The following is a 24004-nucleotide window of genomic DNA, read 5'->3' as shown; positions in this document are numbered from 1 at the left end:
AAACATGATGCGCCTGAGCTCAATTTTGAGTCTCATGGCAAAGGGTCTGAATACTTATGTAAATAAGGTATTTTTTATTATTTGGAGAAAAAAAAAATATATATAAAAAAAAATTGTTTCCACTTTGTCATTATGGGGTATTGTGATGTCATTATGGGGTATTGTGATGTCATTATGGGGTATTGTGATGTCATTATGGGGTATTGCGATGTCATTATGGGGTATTGTGATGTCATTATGGGGTATTGTGATGTCATTATGGGGTATTGTGTGTAGATTGATGAGGAACAAAAATTATTTCATCAATTTTAGAATGAGGCTGTAACGTAACAAAATGTGGAAAAAGTCCAGGGGTCTGGAAACTTTCTGAATGCACTGTACAAACTTAGAATAACAACAACTTACAGACAAACAATGACTACATCTCTTCTGCCCAGACCAGCATGCTCACACCCCCATCCCTAGTGCCTGCATTATTGTTGGCCACTTGGCCTTAAATTGTACCAATGTGTTTCTCAGTCGCCCATGCTATTTCAATAATAAATCATTAGATTTTCCCATTGTGTTAATGAGGGCAGATTGATTGAATTCCAAGTTTAGTATACGTTTTTTCAAGATGAGTGATGAGAAGAGAATTATCCAGTCCATTGGTATCTCACTACACCCCCATATGCCATGTCTTGAAATATGCAGACAGGCGGATTAAAAGTACATTTACATTGTAATACTTCTGACAGGGAACTTTCCAGCTCCCCCCACAACTTCTGGACTTTATAGCATTTCTTACAAGTGGAAAGAACTCAGAACGTCGCAGCAGATTTTAATGTTTTCGGCCTGTGTCTCTTCATGTTTGTAAACATTTCAAAACGTATGGGATCAAATATGTTTATGGCCAGTTCTTAAACCTTTTAGATTTAACAATCTAAGTTAGATGCCCTCAATCTTACACAAATGATCAAGGAACCCACCAGGTACAACCCTAAATCCGTAAACATGGGCACCCTCATAGATATTATCCTGACCAACTTGCCCTCTAAATACACCTCTGCTGTCTTCAACCAGGATCTCAGCGATCACTGCCTCATTGCATGCGTGCGTAATGGGTCCGTGGTTAAACGACCACCCCCTCATCACTGTCAAACGCTCCCTAAAAGAGCAGGCCTTTCTAATCGACCTGGCCCGTGTACCCTGGAAGGATATTGACCTCATCCCGTCAGTAGAGGATGCCTGGTCGTTCATTAAAAGTAATTTCCTCACCATCTTAAATAAGCATGCCCCTTTCAAAAAATGTAGAACTAAGAACAGATAAAGTCCTTGGTTCACTCCAGACCTGATTGCCCTCTACCAGCACAAAAACTTCCTGTGGCGGTCTGCAGTAGCATCGAAAAGTCCCCACGATATGCAACTTTTCAGGGAAGTCAGGAACCAATACACGCAGTCAGTTTGAAAAAGCTAGCCTTTGCTTTCCTAACAGAAATCTGCATCCTGTAGCTCTAACTCCAAAAGGTTTTGGGACACTGTAAAGTCCATGGAGAATAAGAGCACCTCCTCCCAGCTGCCCACTGCACTGAGGCTAGGAAACACTGTCACCATCGATAAATCCACAATAATCGAGAATTTCAATAAGCATTTCTCTACGGCTGGCCATGCTTTCCTCCTGACTACCCCAACCCCGGCCAACAGCTCCGCACCCCCCACAGCTACTTGACCAAGCCTCCCCAACTTCTCCTTCACCCAAATCCAGATAGCAGATGTTTTGAAAAAGCTGCTTAACCTGGACCTGTACAAAACAGCTGGGCTAGACAATCTGGACCCTCTTTCTAAAATGTTCTCTGTATATATCAACAATGTTGCTCTTGCTGCGGGTGTTTCCCTGATCCACCTCTACGCAGATGACACCATTCTGTATACATCTGGCCCTTCTTTGGACACTGTGTTATCAAACCTCCAAACGAGCTTCAATGCCATACAACACTCCTTCCGTGGCCTCCAACTGCTCTTAAAACACTAGTAAAACTAAATGCATGCTCTTCAACCGATTGCTGCCCGCACCTGCCCGCCCGACTAGCATCACTACTCTGGATGGGTCTGACTTAGAATATGTGGACAACTACAAATACCTAGGTGTCTGGCTAGACTGTAAATTCTCCTTCCAGACTCATATTAAACATCTCTAATCCAAAATGAAATCTAGAATCGGCTTCCTATTCGCAACGAAGCCTCCTTCACTCATGCTGCCAAACATACTCTCGTAAAACTGACAATCCTACCGATCCTCGACTTCGGCGATGTCATATACAAAATAGCCTCCCAACACTCTACTCAGCAAACTGGATGCAGTCTATCACAGTACCATCCGTTTTGTCACCAAAGCCCCATATACCACCCACCACTGCGACCTGTATGCTCTCGTCGGCTGGCCCTCGCTACAAATTCATCGCCAGACCCACTGGCTCCAGGTCATCTATAAGTCTATGCTAGGTAAAGCTCTGCCTTATCTCAGCTCACTGGTCACGATAACAACACCCACCCGTAGCACGCACTCCAGCAGGTATATCTCACTGGTCATCCCCAAAGCCAACACCTCCTTTGGCCGCCTTTCCTTCCAGTTCTCTGCTGCCAATGACTGGAACGAATTACAAAAATCGCTGAAGTTGGAGACTTATATCTCCCTCACTAACTTTAAATATCAGCTATGTGAGCAGCTAACCGATCACTGCAGCAGTACACAGCCCTTCTGTAAATAGCCCATCCAGTCTACCTACCTCATCCCCCTATATTGTTTTTATTCACTTTTTTGCTCTTTTGCACACCAGTATTTCTACTTGCACATCATCATCTGCACATCTATCACTCCAGTGTTAATTTGCTAAATTGTAATTACTTCGCTACTATGGCCTATTTATTGCCTTACCTCCTCACGCCATTTGCACACACTGTATATATACTTTTTTTTCTCTATTGTGTTATTGACTGTACATTTGTTTATTCCATGTGTAACTCTGTGTTGTTGTTTGTGCCACACTGCTTTGCTTTATCTTGGCCAGCTCGTAGTTGTAAATGAAAACTTTTTCTCAACTGGCTTACCTGGTTAAATAAAGGTGAAATAAAACAATTTAAAAAAAGATGTAGAGTCCCCTGTTTTGGGGCCCTGTGTGGTTCTGGCACTGGTTCAGACTAACATCTTGGCTTACCAATCGATATGTGGACACCATAGATGGAAATGGCTTGCATTGAGCGGTAGCCCTGATTCTTACAGACACAGGACTATGTCTCTTCTGCATGTGTGAAGCAGGATGTGAAATCTGACACCACTTGAAGATGGGATGTCCCTCCTACCATTTAATTCGCTATTCTGACTGTCCAGCTCCTGGCTGAACCCTACGTCACAGCCACTAACAACACATATGCCTGGAATCCTTACATCGTACTGCAGTAGGAGAGAGTGGTTTTGTAGATGTAGCATATTCAGGGATAGATTTATAGCCAGTAGATTTTTTAACAAAAAAACACAAGATTAATATGGCATGAAATGCGAGTTCCTAACGAGCCAAGTTAGACCTCTGTGAGACTTTCAAAGTGATTTTATTTAACTAATGGAGGTAAATGTTGGGGGCAGACGTTTTGATGAAGAGACCCCTTTACAAAATATGCACATTTTCTCTAACACTAAATATATAATGTATTTTACAGTAATAAGGTGACATTTTATACTTAGTCGTTTTATACATTTATTATACTATATTTAGAAAAGCCTTATTCATACATTTTTGTTGAATAGGAAATACAAATATAATGAAAATTAAATATTTGATGATGTACTGTGTACTTGAGCCTGTGACGACACCTCAGCAATTTATACACATTTTTCCAGAAAGGTGATATTTTAAACTTTCTTGGAGTATGCAGCATTACTAGTTATTGTTTATGGCCCTCATGATAAATAATTACTTCTGGGGATTATGTAGATTACATCTAAGAGGTTAAGTGTATTTTACGTTTCATGTTTGGGCCCTTTCCACAAAAAGTTTCTGCATGGGTTCATTCATCCTTGTATTATTTAATTCACACATCCATATTTAAATGTCTTTGTCCTCAACTATGATCCCTCTTCACTTTCTCCCCCTCTACCTCGCTCCCACAATGCTACAATTCATCCATCCATCCCTCTCTCCCTACCTCCTCCTTCATGCCAGTCTCCAGCAGCATCATGATGCAGGCCTCTAAGGGCAGAGCGATCTCTCTGCTGCTTCTCTTCAGATGCTCCTCCAGCCCCGTCCCAAACGCTGGCTTCTCTGTCCACGAGTCTGACGGGGGAGAGAGAGACAGTGTAGCACTGTTGGCATGGTGGTAACAAAACTAAAGTTGTTACAGGTCTGCAGAAAGAGAGGGCGGTAGGATGACTGTGGATGAGGGGTTAGGAGGCCAGGGGATGGTAGATTTCTAGGTCAACAACGTCCCCTCTGGCCAACCATCAGTCACTCACTCCTCCAATAGATATATCTGAAAACAATAACCACACTGTCTCCATCCATGGCATGTGTTGGTGAGTTTCTGTGCACTCAGTGGAAAGGAAAGCCCAGGTAGATCTGATGTGTGGAATGTTTGAGTCATCATAAACCACATGCTGGGAGAGAAGGGTTGATTTAGACCACACTCTGTTTACTGGAGAAAAACCAGCCCGCAGAACACAGAGGGAAAGGGAGAGAAAGAGGGAGAGAGAGCCCACACTAAAAAGAGTGGAAACAGCTAAATTAATTCCTTCCCTGCAATCAGTTCTACAGGAACAATAAGTAATAACCTACATGACACAGCCTGCCAGATGCCTTCAGACATCATTTAGAAAAATAAGCAAATACTTCAACCGAGAGATGGTTGATGTGCCACTTTAATATAGTTTGTTATAAGTGATTGAAGTGGTCTAACAAAAAACAAGATGCAAGCAGCTGTAGCCTATGCAGGCAGGGTGACAATGCATAGCCTAGACCAGTGGTTTCCAAACTTTTTATAGGCCTGTACCCTTTCAAACGTTCAACCTCCAGCTGCGTACCCCCTCTAGCACCAGAGTCAGCGCACTCTCAAATGTTTTTTTTTGCCATCATTGTAAGCCTGACACGCACACACTACATTTATTGGTGGGAATAGCGGCAGCAGCCCCAGCTTAGATATTCAACATACTTCCTCTTATTATTATTATTATTATTATTATTCCGCCGCCTACTCCTCCTACAGCCTTTATGCTAGAACCGCCGTTCCAACTTCAGAACGTGCAGAATGGTCTGGATCGAGTTGCTTGTATACAACTTCTGCCTAGAAGGCCAGCATGGCGGAGTCGCCTCTTCACTGTTGACGTTGAGACAGGTGTTTTGCGGGTACTATTTAATGAAGCTGCCAGTTGAGGACTTGAGGCATCTGTTTCTCAAACTAGACACTCTAATGTACTTGTCCTCTTGCTCAGTTGTGCACTGGGGCCTCCCACTCCTCTTTCTATTCTGGTTAGAGCCAGTTTGCACTGTTCTGTGAAGGGAGTAGTACACAGCGTTGCACGAGATCTTCAGTTTCTTGGCAATTTCTCACATGGAATAGCCTTCATTTCTCAGAACAAGAATAGACTGACGAGTTTCAGAAGAAAGGTCTTTGTTTCTGGCCATTTTGAACCCACAAATGCTGATGCTCCAGATACTCAACTAGTCTAAAGAAGGCCAGCTTTAATTGCTTCTTTAAATCAGAACAACCGTTTTCAGCTGTGCTGACAAAATTGCAATTAGCCTTTTAAAAATGATAAACTTGGATTAGCTAACACAACGTGCCGTTGGAACACAGGAGTGATGGTTGCTGATAATGGGCCTCTGTACGCCTATATAGATATGCCATCAAAAATCTGCCGTTTCCAGCTTCAATAGTCATTTGCAACATTAACAATGTCTACACTGTATTTCTGATCAATTTGATGTTATTTTAAAATGGACAAAAAAAAAAAGTTTTTCTTTCAAAAACAATGACATTTTTAAGTGACCCCAAACTTTTGAACGGTAGTGCAGGTACGTGGTTGCAATGGGCATCAGTGTCTTAACAGCGCGATTTGCCAAGGCAGGATACTCTGAGCGCAGCCCAATCCAGAAATCTGGCAGTGGCTTCTGATTAAATTCAATTTTCACAGAACCGCTTGTTGCAATTTCGATGAGGCTCTCTTGTTCAGATATCGGTAAGTGGACTGGAGGCAGGGCATGAAAGGGTTAACGAATCCAGTTGTTTGTGTCATTTGTTTCGGGAAAGTACCTGCGTAATTGCGCACCCAACTCACTTAGGTGCTTGCTATCACATTTGACATTGTCCGTAAGCTTGAGTTCATTTGCACACAAAAAAATCATACAGTGATGGAAAGACCTGTGTGTTGTCCTTGTTAATGCAGACAGAGAAGAACTCCAACATCTTAATTATTGCCTCAATATGTCCCTCACATTGAATATAGTTGTGGAGAGTCCCTGTAATCCTAGATTCAGATCATTCAGGCGAGAAAAAACATCACCCAGGTAGTCCAGTCGTGTGAGAAACTGAAAATTATGGTCAGTAAAGAAAACATTAAGCTCGTCTCTCAATTAAAAAAAACGTGTCAATACTTTGCCCCTTGATAACCAGAGCACTTATGTATGTTGTAAAAGCGTTACATGGTTGCTGCCCATATCATTGCATAATGCAGAAAATACACGACAGTTCAGGGGTCTTGCTTTAACAAAGTTAACCATTTTCACTGTAGTGTCCAAAACGTCTTTCAAGCTGTCGGGCATTGCCTTGACAGCAAGAGCCTCCCGGTGGATGCTGCACCGGGAGCAACTGCTTGCACCCTCATACCATTCCACTATGTCTCCCTGTCATGGCTTTTACGCCATCAGTACAGATACCAACATCAGCAGCAGCTACGTTTGGCTACATATGGATCATTAGTGGAATTCCCGCGAGAGAGTAACGGTTAATGTGATTGGATGTTAATTATTTGACTAGGCTACCTGTAATTGACATTGTGTTGTTATTACGCAGAACACTTGATGGTTTAACTTTATTTTTGGCAGTGAAACGAGGCTACTTAGGCGAGAAAAAAATCTCACCCAAATGCATTGGGAAATATAAATGGACTGTTTGAAAATGTGAAGAACATTTTTTTTTTATGTGAATCACATTTTTTTGGGGCGTACATCCGACAGCATTGCGCGTACCCCAGTTTGGGAATGCCTGGCCTAGACCTAGATGGTAACTTAAGACTTTAGCCTGACCCAACAATATCATCATGGTACTAATGGACAGAGTTCCTGTGTCACGCTCAGTTAAACCTTTATGGTCTGAAGGAAAAACGAGCCTGTGACGAGAAATAGAAAGAGGGGTTTTTAGAAGGAGGAGGTGAGGACTGGTCTGTATCTCGCTAAGAGGGATTTTAGAGGGGAGTAGGACAGGATTGGAGGAGGATAACTTCTGGGCAACTTCAACCAGCACAGGGAGAGGGGAACTGGGCTGTACTGCACCTGGCTACGAGAGGGGTTTTGGGGGGGGGGAGGGCAGGAGTATAGTGTACCTTGCTGTGCTTGTATGGTTGGTAGGACACTCTCGAGGACAGTCAGAGATTTTCTATGGTAATCAGCTTGGGCCTCTAAAAGCTGGGAACACAACAGAACAGTGTGGAGGAGGGAGAGAGAGAAAAGGAGAGCAAGCAAGCGAAAAGGAGAGTGAGCGAGCGAGCGAGAGAAAAGGAGAGCAAGCAAGCGAAAAGGAGAGCGAGCGAGCGAGAGAAAAGGAGAGCGAGCGAGCGAGCGAGGGAAAAGGAGAGCGAGCGAGCGAAAAGGAGAGCGAGCGAGGGAAAAGGAGAGCGAGCGAGGGAAAAGGAGAGCGAGCGAGCCAGCGAGAGAAAAGGAGAGCGAGCGAGCCAGCGAGAGAAAAGGAGAGCGAGCGAGCCAGCGAGGGAAAAGGAGAGCGAGCGAGCGAGGGAAAAGGAGAGCGAGCGAGCGAGGGAAAAGGAGAGCGAGCGAGCGAGGGAAAAGGAGAGCGAGCGAGCGAGGGAAAAGGAGAGCGAGCGAGCGAGGGAAAAGGAGAGCGAGCGAGCGGGGAAAAGGAGAGCGAGCGAGCGAGGGAAAAGGAGAGCGAGCGAGCGAGCGAAAAGGAGAGCGAGCGAGGGAAAAGGAGAGCGAGCGAGCGAGGGAAAAGGAGAGCGAGCGAGCGAGGGAAAAGGAGAGCGAGCGAGCGAAAAGGAGAGCGAGCGAGCGAAAAGGAGAGCGAGCGAGCGAGGGAAAAGGAGAGCAAGCGAGCGAGGGAAAAGGAGAGCGAGCGAGCGAGGGAAAAGGAGAGCGAGCGAGCGAAAAGGAGAGCGAGCGAGCGAAAAGGAGAGCGAGCGAGGGAAAAGGAGAGCGAGCGAGCGAAAAGGAGAGCGAGCGAGCGAAAAGGAGAGCGAGCGAGCGAGCGAAAAGGAGAGCGAGCGAGCGAAAAGGAGAGCGAGCGAGCGAAAAGGAGAGCGAGCGAGCGAGGGAAAAGGAGAGCGAGCGAGCGAAAAGGAGAGCGAGCGAGGGAAAAGGAGAGCGAGCGAGGGAAAAGGAGAGCGAGCGAGGGAAAAGGAGAGCGAGCGAGGGAAACGGAGAGCGAGCGAGGGAAAAGGAGAGCGAGCGAGGGAAAAGGAGAGCGAGCGAGCGAGGGAAAAGGAGAGCGAGCGAGCGAGGGAAACGGAGAGCGAGCGAGCGAGGGAAAAGGAGAGCGAGCGAGCGAGGGAAAAGGAGAGCGAGCGAGGGAAAAGGAGAGCGAGCGAGGGAAACGGAGAGCGAGCGAGCGAGGGAAAAGGAGAGCGAGCGAGCGAGGGAAAAGGAGAGCGAGCGAGCGAGGGAAAAGGAGAGCGAGCCAGCGAGGGAAAAGGAGAGCGAGCCAGCGAGAGAAAAGGAGAGCGAGCGAGCCAGCGAGAGAAAAGGAGAGCGAGTGAGCCAGCGAGCGAAAAGGAGAGCGAGCGAGCCAGCGAGAGAAAAGGAGAGCGAGTGAGCGAGCCAGCGAGAGAAAAGGAGAGCGAGCGAGAGAAAAGGAGAGCGAGTGAGCGAGGCGAGCGAGAGAAAAGGAGAGCGAGCGAGAGAAAAGGAGAGCGAGCGAGAGAAAAGGAGAGCGAGCGAGCGAGCGAGAGAAAAGGAGAGCGAAAGAGAGGAGAGAAAAAGAGTCAGTCAACAATGAGAGGAACAACAAACCAAACAAACTGTTCACCAGTCACCCAACAGCTATGAACATTCCCACACACACTCTGATTCACCATTACGTAGTAGCGGGCATAGTCCCCTTCCTTTGAGAAGAAATTGTACATGTCTGCAGCCAGTTGATCCTGAGAGAGAGGAGCAGACAAGAGATCATTAGAAGCAGATGACAGAGAAGGACCAACTCTCAGGGCTTAAAACATGTGATCCATCAACAGTAATTTCACTATAAAAGGCAAATTCCTGCCCGTTTTATATCGACCTAAACCCATCCACCTCTCTGGTCTCCTTTATATCAAAACCCAGTCAATGTATTTCAGGTGGCAGCTCTGTTAGTGTTAGCGCTAGGTAGGGTCATTAGGCCTTCCACAGTGACTCATAAATCTGTCTGCTGTTGACAGGGCCAGGGTATAGTAGCAGTGTAGAGCACGGCTGAACAGGCCTGGAGCGCAGAGGAAGGAAAACACTGAATCATGTAGCTTCCTAGACAGAAGACCTGACACACACCACTAACTCAATACACACAATACTCTCAGTCCGCAGCACTTCACAGGGAGAGGCACACACACACAGCTGACTGGGCATTCCTTCTTCCTAAATCAAACAGCCATAACGGTACTGGGCATGGAATATCCATCCGTCCTTACCTTCTTCTGTCAAAACTTTCCATAGTGTCACTTCCTCTTCTCCTCATGTGAGCAACTACCATTCATCTGGGATTGAGGCCTGTGATTTATCCTAATTCATATAGCAGAACGTCAGACAAACTTAACTGTGGGGTGATTTATCCATTTAAGGCCTTACCTTGCACAGTTCCATTTTATTCATAGCTTCATCCACCTCCTCTTTGAGCAGGTCTGCCTTGGCCGTCAGTGCTTGAGTGTTTGTTCCTGAGATTATCGACTTGGTTGCCTGCAACCACCTGGAAGGGGTAGACCGCAGAACAGGTTAGAACGTTGTTATAAACTTTAAAACATGTTATAGCACAATCTAAATGTTAATACAGGTGATACATGTACACAGGCTCACCTCGCTCTGGCAGAATCATAGTCAAGAACTAGCCTGGCTAGCTGCTTCCTCTGTTTCAGGATGTTGGGAATGTCCACCTGAGAATATGGATGTTCGCGTCTGTTAAGAACGTATGGCACTTTTCCAAATACACATTGAATATTGACTCAATTATTTATGATGGAGTTAAATGGTTTTGACTAAATATTGGATACTCTTTATACAGGTTTGGATGGAATAAGGCACTCAATAGCTCCTCCTCACCTCTGCTAGCTGGTTGAGGGGGTCTAGCACGTCTTTCTCTATCTGAACCTCATGCTGCAGCAGCTCTGACGCCAGCCTGTTCTCTGCCTCCCCACACACCTCCATCATTTTCCTGTCAGGAGGAGACACACACATACACACACAGGTCAAAGGTTATTCAGCTGTCACAGGAAGAGCCATCGGGGTCAGAAGTCACCATTACTGTCCTTCAAAATAATGACGAATAACTGCTGAGGGTCATCTACAGTACCAGTCAAAAGTTTGGATACACCTACTTTCTTTATTTCTTTATTTTATACTTTCTTTATTGTTTCTTTATTTTTACTCTTTTTTATATTGTAATAATAAAGACATCAACACATATGGGATCATGTAGTAACCAAAAGAAAAGTTTCGAAACAAATCAAAATATATTTTTGATTCTTCAAAGTAGCCGCCCTTTGCATTAATGACAGCTCTGCACACTCTTGGTATTCTCTCAACCAGCTTCACCAGGAATGCTTTTCCAACAGTCTTGAAGGAATTCCCACGTATGCGGAACACTTGTTGGCTGCTTTTCCTTCACTCTGCTGTCCAATTCATCCCAAACCATCTCAATTGAGTTGACGTCAGGTGATTGGAGGCCATGACATCTGGTGCAGCACTCACTCTCAGTCTTGGTCAAATAGCCTTTACACAGCCTGGAGGTGTGTTGGGTCATTGTTCTATTGAAAAACAAATGATAGTCCCACTAATTGCAAACCAGATGGGAAGGCGTATCACTGCAGAAAGTGTGTCTTGAATTCTAAATAAATCACAGACAGCGTCACCAGAAAAGCACCCCCACACCATCACAACTCCTCCTCCTTGCTTCACAGTGGGAACTACACATGCGGAGATCATCCGTTTACCTACTCTGCATCTCACAAAGACACAGCGGTTGGAAACAAAAATCGTAAATTTTGACTCATCAGACCAAAGGACAGATGTCCACCAGTCTAATGTCCATTCCTCGTGTTTCTTGGCTCAAGCAAGTCACTTCTTATTGGTGTCCTTTGGTAGTGGTTTCTTTGCAGCAATTCGACCATGAAGGCCTGATTCACGCAGTCTCCTCTGAACATTTGATGTTGAGATACATCTGTTACTTGAACTCTGTGAAGCAATTATTTGTGCTGCATTTTCTGAGGCTGGTAACTAATGAACTTATCCTCTGCAGCTCTGGGTCTTCCTTTCCTGTGGCGGTCCTCATGAGACCCAGTTTTATCGTAGCGCTTGTGTATACCACCCCTACCTTGTCACAACACAACTGATTGGCTCAAACGCATTAAGGAAAGAAATTCCACAAATTAACTTTCAAAGAAGGCAAACCAGTTAATTGAAATGCATTCCAGGTGACTGCCTCATGAAGCTGGTTGAGAGAATGCCAAGAGTGTGCAAAGCTGTCATCAAGGTGTGGCTATTTTGAAGAATCTCAAATATAAAATATATTTTGATTTGTTTAACACTTTTTTGGTTACTACCATTATTCGACAATGTAGAAAATAGTAAAAATAGTGTCTGTCCAAACTTTTGACTGGTACTGTACATGTCGCATTCATCACCAGTCGCCTTTGACAATACCTTCCAAATCCATCATTCCACATCCACAAATACATCATATTAATAAACATTGGCAAGTTGTCAAATGAGATAGATTCACTTCCTCCTAAAAGCAGACAGTAACAGTAAATCTCTGGGTAGTTTCTACATCCTCTAGTCTGAGTGCCTGTCTGTTTCTGTCACTGTCTTACTATGCGAACAAGGCAACAATGTAGCTCGTTCTGTTAAATGGAGAATCAGTCTGGCAAACATCCTCATTATGTGGATAGACATCCACACTAGACACTTTCTGATCCTCCACAAAAACAAGAAATGACTGAAAAGACCACTGATAATAATTGGGTCAGTTTGTTAGCCACATGTTCTCCATCTCTCTTGGGTTCATCTGTTCCATATAACCACAGTGTCAGACAGACGATTGGTTGTCTAACCTGTCAATTCACACTCACTCACCCAATCAGAGACTCCTCTCCCAGCTGACTGCCTCCGTCCACCATGGCTTGAGACAGTGCTGTCAGAGGAAGCTTTTTCTGTGAGGTGTGTTTGTAGAGAGAGAAAGGGAAAAGAGATATGTATACATTTATTTGATACCAACGTGAGGCACCAACAAGACGTTTCTAGTGCTTTCCTTTTGAGGGTTTATCAATGGAAAGCCCATTTTCATTAATTTGGACAATATAGAACGGTAGAAGGAATGTGGATGTTACGGTTATTGTGATGTTAAGAGCTAATTTGACATACCGTAACAACTAGACACCGTATGATGTCTCGTTATTCCTTTCTATTCCCATAAAGCTCTAATGAAATACATGGAAGGAGGGTTGAGCAGAGCTAGAGATGTAGCTATGAGAAAGTAAAAATGTGTCTTTTTACCTGACCATTTCCTGTGTATAGGCGTGGTACGGACTGGCATTGACACAATTGTACATGTTGGATCATGAGGTAAAAAATAAATAAAAAATTGCTGATATAGAATATTATTTTCAAGGGGGCAGGGTAATCTAGTGTTAATCAGGTAGGTGAAAAGTTAATGGGAAATAAATAATAAATATATGCTTATCTTTGATCTAGTGATTCAGACAATTTGGTCAGGAATAATGTTAATGATACCTGTACTTACATGTCTCTTCTCTGCGTCGGTGCCAATGTGGCCCTGCAGACACGTGACCATCCTCTTGTGTGTGTTGTGGGAGACCACACGTACCATCTCCATGCGCCGCTCAATCTGTGCACGACAAACGACCACTTACATACAGACAGATCTTTACTGTGATGTAGTATACAACTCGCTGGTAAAGCAGCTACAGGCTATAGACGTGGGAAACGATTTTCATAAAAAAACAGTATGTTGAATGATTAAATGCATCGTCTTGTTTTATAGTGTAACAAGGTTAGCAATCCAATATGTTCCACACTGCTTTGTCACAGTAAGAAAGGGAACTCAACTCTGTTTATAAAAACAAATGTTGGTGGAGGAACTTTGTAGCGCAGAAGATGTAGACAGTTCCTGGAGTTAGGGACACCGAGTTGAAAGGTTATGCCTGTAGTTTAGAACTGCACTGATCCATCTTTCTCAGCCCTTTTGGTCCTCTGACAACTCTGTCCAGTAGAATGAATGGTGTTGACATGTAACTATATTCCTCTAATCTCCCTCGTCCCTGCCTGTTGACGGCCGCTTCATTGAAGTCCAGTCAGCTACATGGAGGTCAAAAGGTCAGGCATGAAAGATACCGGCTGCTCCCAGTTGGAAACGGATGACTCATCGGAAGCGTCTTCATGGAGACTGTTGCTGGGCTGTTACTGTTGTTTGGAGCATTAAAAGGGCAGATGAATGCGCTGAAATTGTAATTTCACAGCACTCTGAAGCCAGGGCAGAAAACTACTTCATACTGCAGAGGAACTTGGCCAACCTTGTCCAGCTGTCAGATGGTGAAACTGTATGGCAACTTCCACAGTGTTGTCTGCAATCTGTCTTACAAACTACATAGAAATGTATTTTTACTCTTCTTTGGAGCATTGTTATGCTATTTGTTGCCAGTCTGGAACATGGAGTGTCTGTTGTACAGAACATGCCCAGTCTGGAACATGGAGTGTCTGTTGTACAGAACATGCCCAGTCTGGAACATGGAGTGTCTGTTGTACAGAACATGCCCAGTCTGGAACATGGAGTGTCTGTTGTACAGAACATGCCCAGTCTGGAACATGGAGTGTCTGTTGTACAGAACATGCCCAGTCTGGAACATGGAGTGTCTGTTGTACAGAATATGCCCAGTCTGGAACATGGAGTGTCTGTTGTACAGAACATGCCCAGTCTGGAACATGGAGTGTCTGTTGTACAGAACATGCCCAGTCTGGAACATGGAGTGTCTGTTGTACAGAACATGCCCAGTCTGGAACATGGAGTGTCTGTTGTACAGAACATGCCCAGTCTGGAACATGGAGTGTCTGTTGTACAGAACATGCCCAGTCTGGAACATGGAGTGTCTTTTTTTTAAATAAGCAAGAATGTAATACTAAATGCACCTGCACAGAAAACTACAGGGGGAGGGAGGGAGGGTGGGGAGGGAGGGAGGGAGGGGAAATTGACAGCTCAGAACAATGCCTTTGGGAATAGAGCAGCCAGGGGACAGACGGACAGACTGTCAGAACAGATCAACAGAAACCATGACAATTGTGTTACAAAAACAGAACTCGAACTCAGGAATTCCAACGGCAGATTCCTCCACACCTCTCTCTCTCTCCACCGCTCTCTCTGGGGTCAGACAGTGTGGAAGAGGTCTCCTGCCTCCTGCACAGGAACGGGGAACGCTGTGTGTTCGGGCTGGGCCCTGTTAGCACATGGCACAGGAACAGGGGATTCCTCTGACTGGAGTTCCACCTCATTCTTCTTTACAGGGGGAGATCCTGGGGATGTGTGTGTTTTTGATTACATGGCGCCAGGGGTGCCACTGTCGTTTTCTCTTTTCCATCACATTCTTACATGCTGACATAACACACTCACCCCAACATCATACACAGAGACTGACCTCCCAGACAGAGGCAGACTTCCAGACAGAGGCAGACTTCCCAGACAGAGGCAGACTTCCCAGACAGAGACATCAACAGACACTGAAGACAAAGGACTAAACAGACAAACAAACAGACCAGAAGGATCTGAAAGAGTACAACAACTTCTGTCTGGCTAACTGATCAGCTCAGAGCCTAGTTTGGTCTATGACACATCCACTGAGCAGGGAATCCCCACTGTAATGTGACTGACCAGTGTGTTTGTGCCAGGACTGATAAGATGTCCAGACAAGCACACGGCACGGCTAGCCAGAGAAAGGGTGTGAGAGCGTGCCTGTGTGTCTAAACACACGCAGCAGTAAACAACATAGAAGAGGGTTGGATTCCTAAACAACACTCAGAGTACCCATAATTCCGCTGTTGTGAATATCATTTGTTTTTTGAAGTCAGTCTAAGCTTGCTTGGTAACCAGGTTGGCTTCTCGTTCCTGACAGAGTAAAAGAGACAGCCATTATTGGCTAAAGCAGAATCCGGACTGTCAAGAGCTCAGGAAGCCTCCCCATTATAGAACACAAAATGCCAGAGCCATCATCACACAGCCATTGAGCAAATTACAGTAAGCTTTCTCTGGAGTGAGTGAGAACTACACTATATATACACCGGGTATGTGGACATCCTTTCAAATTAGTGGATTTGGCTATTTCAGCCACACCCGTTGCTGACAGGTGTATAAAATCGAGCACACAGCCATACAATCTCCATAGACAAACATTGGCATTAGAATGGCCCGTACTGAAGAGCTCAGTGGCTTTCAACGTGACACCGCCATAGGATGCCACCTTTCCAACAAGTCAAATTTCTGCCCTGCTAGATCTGTCCCGGTCAACTGTAAGTGCTGTTACTGTGAAGTGGAAACGTCTAGGAGCATCAACAGCACAGTGGTAGGCCACACAAGCTGACAGAACGGGACCGCCCACTACCGAGTTACAAACTGCCTCTGGAAGCAACGTCAGCACAATAACAGTTCGCCAGGAGCTTCATGAAATGGGTTTCCGTGACCGAGCAGCCGCACACAAGCCTAAGATCACCATGCGCAATGCCAAGCGTTGGCTGGAGGGGTGTAAAGCTCGCTGCCATTGAACCCTGGAGCAGTGGAAACGCGTTCTCTGGAGTGATGAATCGCGCTTCACCATCTGGCAGCCCAACGGATGAATCTGAATCTGGGTTTGGGGGATACCAGGAGAACACTACCTGCCCCAATGCATAGCACCAACTGTAAAGTTTGGTGGAGGAGGAATAATGGTCTGGGGCTGTTTTTCATGGTTTGGGGAAGGCTCCTTAGTTCCAGTGAAGGGAAATGTTAACGCTACAGCATACAATGACATTCTAGAAGATTCTGTGCTTTCAACTTTGTGGCAACAGTTTAAGGAAGGCCCTTTCCTGTTTCATCATGACAATGCCCCTGTGCACAAAGCGAGGTCCATATAGAAATGGTTTGTCGAGATCGGTGTGGAAGAACTTGACTGGCCTGCAGAGCCCTGACCTCTACCCTATAGAACACCTTTGGGATGAATTGGAATGCAGACTGCGAGCCAGGCCTAATTGCCCGTACTCACTAATGCTTGTGGTTGAATGGAGCAAGTCTCTGCAGCAATGCTCCAACATCTAGTGGAAAGCCTTCCCAGAAGAGTGGAGGCTGTTGTAGCAGCAAAGGGGGTACCAACTCCATATTAATGCCCATGATTTTGGAATGAGATGTATGACAAGGTGTCCACATACTTTTGGTCATGTAGTGTATGCAGGGTTTTGTGGCCTCAGGCAGCCTGGGATATAAATGGTGCTCCTGTGGAAGCTGAGCTATGTGGCTATATGGACAGCTGGGCTAGCAGAGGAATTCTGGGATGCCATGGATCCACCATGGAGGACCAGGTGTTGTGATGGCAGGCAGAGGGGACTAAGAATAAGACACTGGCCTGGATGCTTCATCTGTTTGCGCTGTTGACCACTTTAAAAGGCCTCTTATGCATGCCATTCATTCACAGCAGGCACACATGGATGGCATGACAAGCACTACAGAGACAGGAGTTGGCTGAAGCAGAAAACTGATCCGTGGTGATAAAGCACCAGCCTCCAGTGCTTCCATGGACAGGAGAGTGATCCAACAGTGTGTTCTCAGACTGACATGGTAGCATGAGAGATGTGATATTTGGAAGACAGAGGAGTCTAAATCACAGCGGGCCATGGAAGGTTGATAAAGGAAAGTCACCTCTGTAGCAGCTATTCCTAAGCTGTGTTGGACAGACACTCCCTCCTATGACAACGCCTCATAACACGGTCATGCAAAGTGCTGTGTGTGGGTCCCATGACTGTTTCCTTCCAGTATACTTTTCTCTTCAGTCAACCACATGCTATTTATCTAATGTGACTAAGAGAAAAAGGTCTTGAAGCAACAGCAGGAGACCGTCTCTTCAGTAGCGTCGTTTGTGTACACACACGCCCTCTGACTTCAAGTGGGGCGGAGGAAAACAAAATAACATTCCGGAATGACAGAAATGAAGGGTTTTGAGTGTATAGAATGTCTTCCCTGAGCAACCGGATTTCTGAGGAACTCCACCTGCTGTCTCTAAACTCAACGGGTAGCCTATTTCCCTGGGAACCAGACTGAGAATAGCACTGCAGGAACCCAGAGTATCAAACTGAATTGAATATACACTCACAGTCATCATATTTTCACCACTAGTACCAAGGATTATCAGAATTCCTGGCAGAACGTGGTTACAATTTGTTCTGTTACCAATATATGGAAGAAGCTGACAATATCTGTGGCTCTGCTTAGCCTGTTGTATTTACAATGCTGAGTCTGCAGTTCCATTGATTATGGTACGGTATGTAATGAGTTGGTAGAGCAGGGATCAACAACTAGATTTAGCTGATGGACGATTTTTTTACTCGAGCGGATGGTCAGGGGGATGGAACATAATTACAAATCATTTATAGACTGCAAATTGAACGCAAGAAGCCCAAACAGAAACAATATTTGAATAAAACAATTTCAAACTTTGAGTGAACAAAACATTAGGAACACCTGCTCTATGGATGACAGTTTTCATCTGGTCAGTCTATGATCCATTATTGATGTAAATTGTTCAATCCACTTCAATCAGAGTAGATGAAGGGGAGGAAACAGGTTAAAGAAGGATTTTTAAGCCTTGAGACATGGATTGTGTATGTGTGCCATTCAAAGGGTGAATGGGCAAGACAACAGATTGAAGTGCCTTTGAACAGGGTATGGTAGTAGGTGCCAGGCGCACCGGTTTGTGTCAAGAACTGCAACGCTGCTGGGGCTTTCACTCTCAATAGTTTCCTGTGTGTATCAAGAATGGTTTACCACCCAAAAGGACATCCAGCCAACTTGACAACTGAGGGAAGCATTGGAGTCAACATGGGCCAGCATCCCTTTGGAACACATTCGACACTTTGTTGAGTCGATGCCCCGACGAATTGAGGCTGTTCTGAGGGCAAAAGGGGTGCAACTCAATATTAGGAAGGTGTTCCTAATGTTTTGTCCACTCAGTGTATACTGTGTCCCTTTATTATGCGTGGGAATACTTTGGAACAGATTTCCAGAAAATTTAGTGCGCCAAATAAAAGCACCCACAGGCCACCAGTTGGGGAACCCTGTGGTAAAGTAAATGATAAAATGTAGCCTAGGTAATGATTTATTTACCTGTAGAAGGTCATCGCTAAGAACTTCTGTTTTCTCTGCTCTGTGGATGAGAAAACACAACATACGATAGATTAGGTTTGACAGCTCCTGATTAAGCCTATAGTGATGGATAGCATGAATGTAAATACTGTCAATGCAATGAGGCCATTCAGACATACTAGATTCCACAGTGCAGTACAACAGGGCCAGGGTCACCACTGCACTAGCCTGGGTACCAACCACACGGCTTGAACAGCATTCAACACCATCACTAAGGTACATTGTTGCCTTGGTGAGACAACAAGGAGTTGGTTGGAACACAAATAGAATGTCACCCAGTTCAGGAAACTACAAACCACATGAGTGAAAGCCTGAGCACCACCTATTCTGATGTCACTTTACCCTGCATTCATGTACATATCTACCTCAAATACCTCATCTATCCTGATGCCTAGTCACTTTACACTGCCTTCATGTATGCAGTTGAAGTCGGAAGTTTACATACAAATTCAGTTTCACAATTCCTGACATTTAATCCTAGTAAAAATGCTCTGTCTTTGGTCAGTTAGGATCACCACTTTATTTAAGAATGTGAAATGTCAAAATAATAGTAGAGAGAATGATTTATTTCAGCTTTTATTTCTTTCATCACATTCCCAGTGGGTCAGAAGTTTACAAACACTCAACTAGTATTTGGTAGCATTGCCTTTAAATTGTTTAACTTGGGTTAAACATTTTGGGTAGCCTTCCACAAGCTTCCCACAATAAGTTGGGTGAATTTTGGCCCATTCCTCCTGACAGAGCTGGTGTAACTGAGTCAGGTTTGTAGGCCTCCTTGCTCGCACACGCTTTTTCAGTTCTGCCCACAAATGTTTGATGGGATTGAGGTCACAGGCTTTGTGATGGCCACTCCAATACCTTGACTTTGTTGTCCTTAAGCCATTTTGAAACAACTTTGGAAATATGCTTGCAGTCATTGTCCATTTGGAAAACCCATTTGCGACCAAGCTTTAACTTCCTGACTGATGTCTTGAGATGTTGCTTCAATATATCCACATAATTGTCCTTCCTCATGAGGCCATCTATTTTGTGAAGTGCACCAGTCCCTTATGCAGCAAAGCACCTCCACCAGTGCTTCACGGTTGGGATGGTGTTCTTCGGCTTGCAAGCCTCCCCCCTTTTCCTCCAAACATAATGATGGTCAGTACGGCCAAACAGTTCTATTTTTGTTTCATCAGACCAAAGGACATTTCTCCAAAAAGTACAACCTTTGTCCCCATGTGCAGTTGCAAACCGTAGTCTGGCTTTTTTATGGCGATTTTGGAGCAGTGGCTTCTTCCTTGCTGAGCGGCCTTTCAGGTTATGTCGATATAGGGCTTATTTTACTGTGGATATAGATACTTTTGTACCTGTTTCCTCCAGCATCTTCCCAAGGTCCTTTGCTGTTGTTCTGGGATTGATTTTCACTTTTCGCATCAAAGTACGTTCGTCTCTAGGAGACAGAACGCGTCTCCTTCCTGAGCGGTATGACGGCTGCGTGGTCCCATGGTGTTTATACTTGCGTACTATTGTTTGTACAGATGAACGTGGTACCTTCAAGCATTTGGAAATTGCTCCCAAGGATGAATCAGACCTGAGGTATACAATATTCTTCCCAGGTCTTGGCTGATTTCTTTAGATTTTCCCATGATGTCAAGCAAAGAGGCACGGAGTTTGAAGGTAGGCTTTGAAATACATCCACAGGTACACCTCCAATTGACTCAAATTATGTCAATAAGCTTCTGAAGCCATGGCATCATCATCTGGCATTTTCCAAGCTGTTTAAAGGCACAGTCAACTTCGTGTATGTAAACAACTGATCCACTGGAATTGTGATACAGCGAAGTGAAGTGAAGTAATCTGTCTGTAAACAATTGTTGATAAAAGTACTTGTGTCATGCACAAAGTAGATGTCCTAACCGACTTGCCAAAACTATAGTTTGCTAACAAGACATTTGTGGAGTGGTTGAAAAACGAGTTTTAATGACTCTAACCTAAGTGTATGTAAACCTCCGACTTCAACTGTATATACCTCAAATACCTCAACTATACTGATGCCTAGTCACTTTACACTGCCTTCATGTACATATTTACCTCAAATACCTCACATCTCTGCACATTTATCTGGTATTGGTACTCCTTGTATATAGCGCCATTGTGTATTTTATTTGATTCCTCGTGTTACTATTTTATTTTTTAATTTGCATCATTGGGAAGAGCTTGTGAGTAAGCATTTCACGGTAAAGTCTACACCTGTTGTATTCGGCGCATGTGACAAATAACATTTGTTTTGGTGCGGGTGCTATGAGGAAACCACAAAAACAAAATCACATTTTTTTCACCTAACTGATATGACCACCTTGATAAGAGACCCATAGATTGAAATGAGGCAACCGCAGGGCAGAACTATTGATATTTTGCTGATAGCCTTCTCAGCCAGGTATGCTTAAAATCAATATTGATCGTCATTATTCATCTCTGATTTCATCAGTCTTTTACAAGACACATTGTAAAATGTGGATTGCTGCTTTTTGCAGCTTGCATATAATCTCAGCTGGGTAGGCCTAACCTCAGTTCTGAAATTAAAAAGAAAATGTTTAAAATTGTAAAAATACAGCACACTGTACTAAATCACCTTTTATTGGTCGCATACACATATTTAGAAGATGTTATTGAATGTCCCAAGAACACATGGTCTCCATCATTCTTAAATGGAAGAAGTTTGGAACCACCAAGACTCTTCCTAGAGCTGGCCACCTGGCCAAACTGAGCAATTGAGGGAGAAGGGCCTTGGTCAGGGAGGTGACCAAGAACCCAATAGTCACTGACAGAGCTCTAGAGTTCTTTGTGGAGATGGGAAAACCTTCCAGAAGGACAACCATCTATGCAGCACTCCAGCAATCAGGCCTTTATGGTAGAGTGCCCAGACGGAATCCACTCCTCAGTAAAAGGGACATGACAGCCCGCTTGGAGTTTGCCAAAAGGCACCTAAAGACTCTCAGACCATGAGATAAAAATATTCTCTGGTCTGATAAAAGCAATATTCAACTCTTTGGCCTGAATGGCAAGCGTCACGTCTGGAGGAAGCCTTGCACTATCCCTACAGTGAAGCATGGTGGCAGCATCATGCTGTGGGGATGTTTTTCAGCGGGAGAGACTGGGAGACTAGTCAGGATTGAGGAAAAGATAAACATAGCAAAGTACAGAGAGATTCATGATAAAACCCTGCTCCAGAGCGATCAGGACAATGACCCTACGCAGGAGTGGCTTCAGAAAACAAGTCTCAGAATGTCCCTGAGTGGCCCAGCCAGAGCCCAGACTTGAACCCGAACATCTCTGGAGAGACCTGCAAATAGCTGTGCAGCAATGCTCCCCATCCAACCTGACAAAGCTTGAAAGTATCTGTAGATAATGGGAGAAACTCCCAAAATACAGGCGTGCCAAGCTTGTAGCGTCATACCCAAGAAGACTCGAGGTTGTAATCGCTGCCAAAGGTGCTTCAAAGTACTGAGTAAAGAGTCTGAATACTTATGTAAATATGATTGAAGTATTTTTGGGGGAAAAAGTGTGGAAAAAGTCAAGGGGTTTGAATACTTCCCGAATGCACTGTACATATGAAGTGGGTAAAACAGTATGTAAACATTATTAAAGTGACCAGTGTTCCATGATTTATTTATTTATTTATATTTATTTATACATACACACACACACACACACACAGAGAGAGAGAAAAAAAATATAAACCCAACATGTAAAGTGCTGAAATAAAAGATCACAGAAATGTTCCATACACACAAAAAGCTTAATTCTCTCACATTCTGTGCACACATTTGTTTACATCCCTGCTAGTAAGCATTTCTCCTTTGAAAAGATAATCCATCCACCTGACAGGTGTGGCATATCAAGAAGCTGATTAAACAAGCTCATTACACAGGTGCACCTTGTGCTGGGGACAATAAAAGGCCAATCTAAAATGTACAGTTTTGTCACAACGTCAAGATGTCTCAAGTTAAGGGAGCTTGCAATTGAAATGCTGTCTGCAGGAATATCCACCAGAGCTGTTGCCAGAGAATGTAATGTTCATTTCTCTACGCTAGAGGTCCACCGAATATGATTTTTCAACACCGATACTGATTATTGGAGGACCAAAAAAAGCAGATACCGATTAAAATCGGCTGATTTTTATATATTTGTAATAATGACAATTACAACAATACTGAATGAACAATGAACCCTTTTATTTTAACTTAATATAATACATGAATAAAATCCATTTAGTCTCAAATAAATAATGAAGCATGTTCAATTTGGTTTAAATAATGCAAAAACAAAGTGTTGGAGAAGAAAGTAAAAGTGCAATATGTGCCATGTAAAAAAGCTAACGTTAATGTTCCTTGCTCAGAACATGAGAACATATGAAAGCTGGTGGTTCAATATTCCCAGTTCTTCAATATTCCCAGATAAGAAGTTTTAGGTTGTAGTTATTATAGGAATTGTGACGCGTCGACTCTCTCTCTCTATAACATTTGTATTTCATATACCTTTGACTATTGGATGTTCTTAGAGGCACTTTAGTATTGCCAGCCTAATCTCGGGAGTTGATAGGCTTGAAGTCATAAACAGCGCTGTGCCTCAAGCATTGCTAAGAGCTGCTCGCAAACGCAGTAAAGTGCTGTTTGAATGAATGCTTATGAGTCTGCTGCTGCCTACCACCGCTCAGTCAGACTGCTCTATCAAATCATAGACTTAATTATAATAAACACACAGAAATACGAGCCTTTGGTCATTAATAAGGTCAAATTCGGGAAACTAATTTCGAAAACAAAACGTTTATTCTTTCAGTGAAATACGTAACCATTACGTATTTTGGCAAACGGGTGGCATCCCTAAGTCTAAATATTGCTGTTACATTGCACAACCTTCAATGTTATGTCATATATATGTACAATTCTGGCAAATTAATTACGGTCTTTGTTAGGAAGAAACATAGTTCGCAACGAGCCAGGTGGCCAAAACTGTTGCATATGCCCCGACTCTGCTTACACTGAACGCAAGAGAAGTGACCCAATTTCCCTAGTTAATATTGCCTGCTAACATGCATTTATTTAAACTAAATATGCAGGTTTAAAACAATATACTTCTGTGAATTGATTTTAAGAAAGGCATTGATGTTTATGGTTAGGTACATTTGTGC

General features: G+C 44.0%; 1 protein-coding gene across 6 annotated transcripts in view; it reads right to left on the bottom strand.

Annotated features, from left to right (window-relative positions):
- The window catches only part of LOC106609626 (rho GTPase-activating protein 17), a 53765-nt gene that overhangs the window by 9906 nt on the left and 19855 nt on the right, over positions 1-24004 (bottom strand). For all 6 annotated transcript variants that reach the window (XM_045724111.2, XM_045724115.2, XM_045724125.2 and 3 more), the window contains exons 2-10: positions 18793-18832; positions 13180-13284; positions 12513-12589; positions 10482-10593; positions 10239-10315; positions 10014-10131; positions 9269-9337; positions 7568-7649; positions 4180-4307 (exon numbers count right to left, since the gene is read on the bottom strand). In XM_045724111.2, the coding sequence (XP_045580067.1) occupies positions 4180-4307; positions 7568-7649; positions 9269-9337; positions 10014-10131; positions 10239-10315; positions 10482-10593; positions 12513-12589; positions 13180-13284; positions 18793-18832 (808 nt within the window). The remainder of the gene's footprint in view (positions 1-4179; positions 4308-7567; positions 7650-9268; positions 9338-10013; positions 10132-10238; positions 10316-10481; positions 10594-12512; positions 12590-13179; positions 13285-18792; positions 18833-24004) is intronic.

The sequence above is a fragment of the Salmo salar genome, chromosome 01 (assembly GCF_965601325.2).
Source record: "Salmo salar chromosome 01, fSalSal1, whole genome shotgun sequence".
Taxonomy (NCBI): Eukaryota; Metazoa; Chordata; class Actinopteri; order Salmoniformes; family Salmonidae; genus Salmo; species Salmo salar.
Note: the sequence above shows the minus strand (reverse complement) of the source record. Positions and strands in the feature narration are given on the sequence as shown.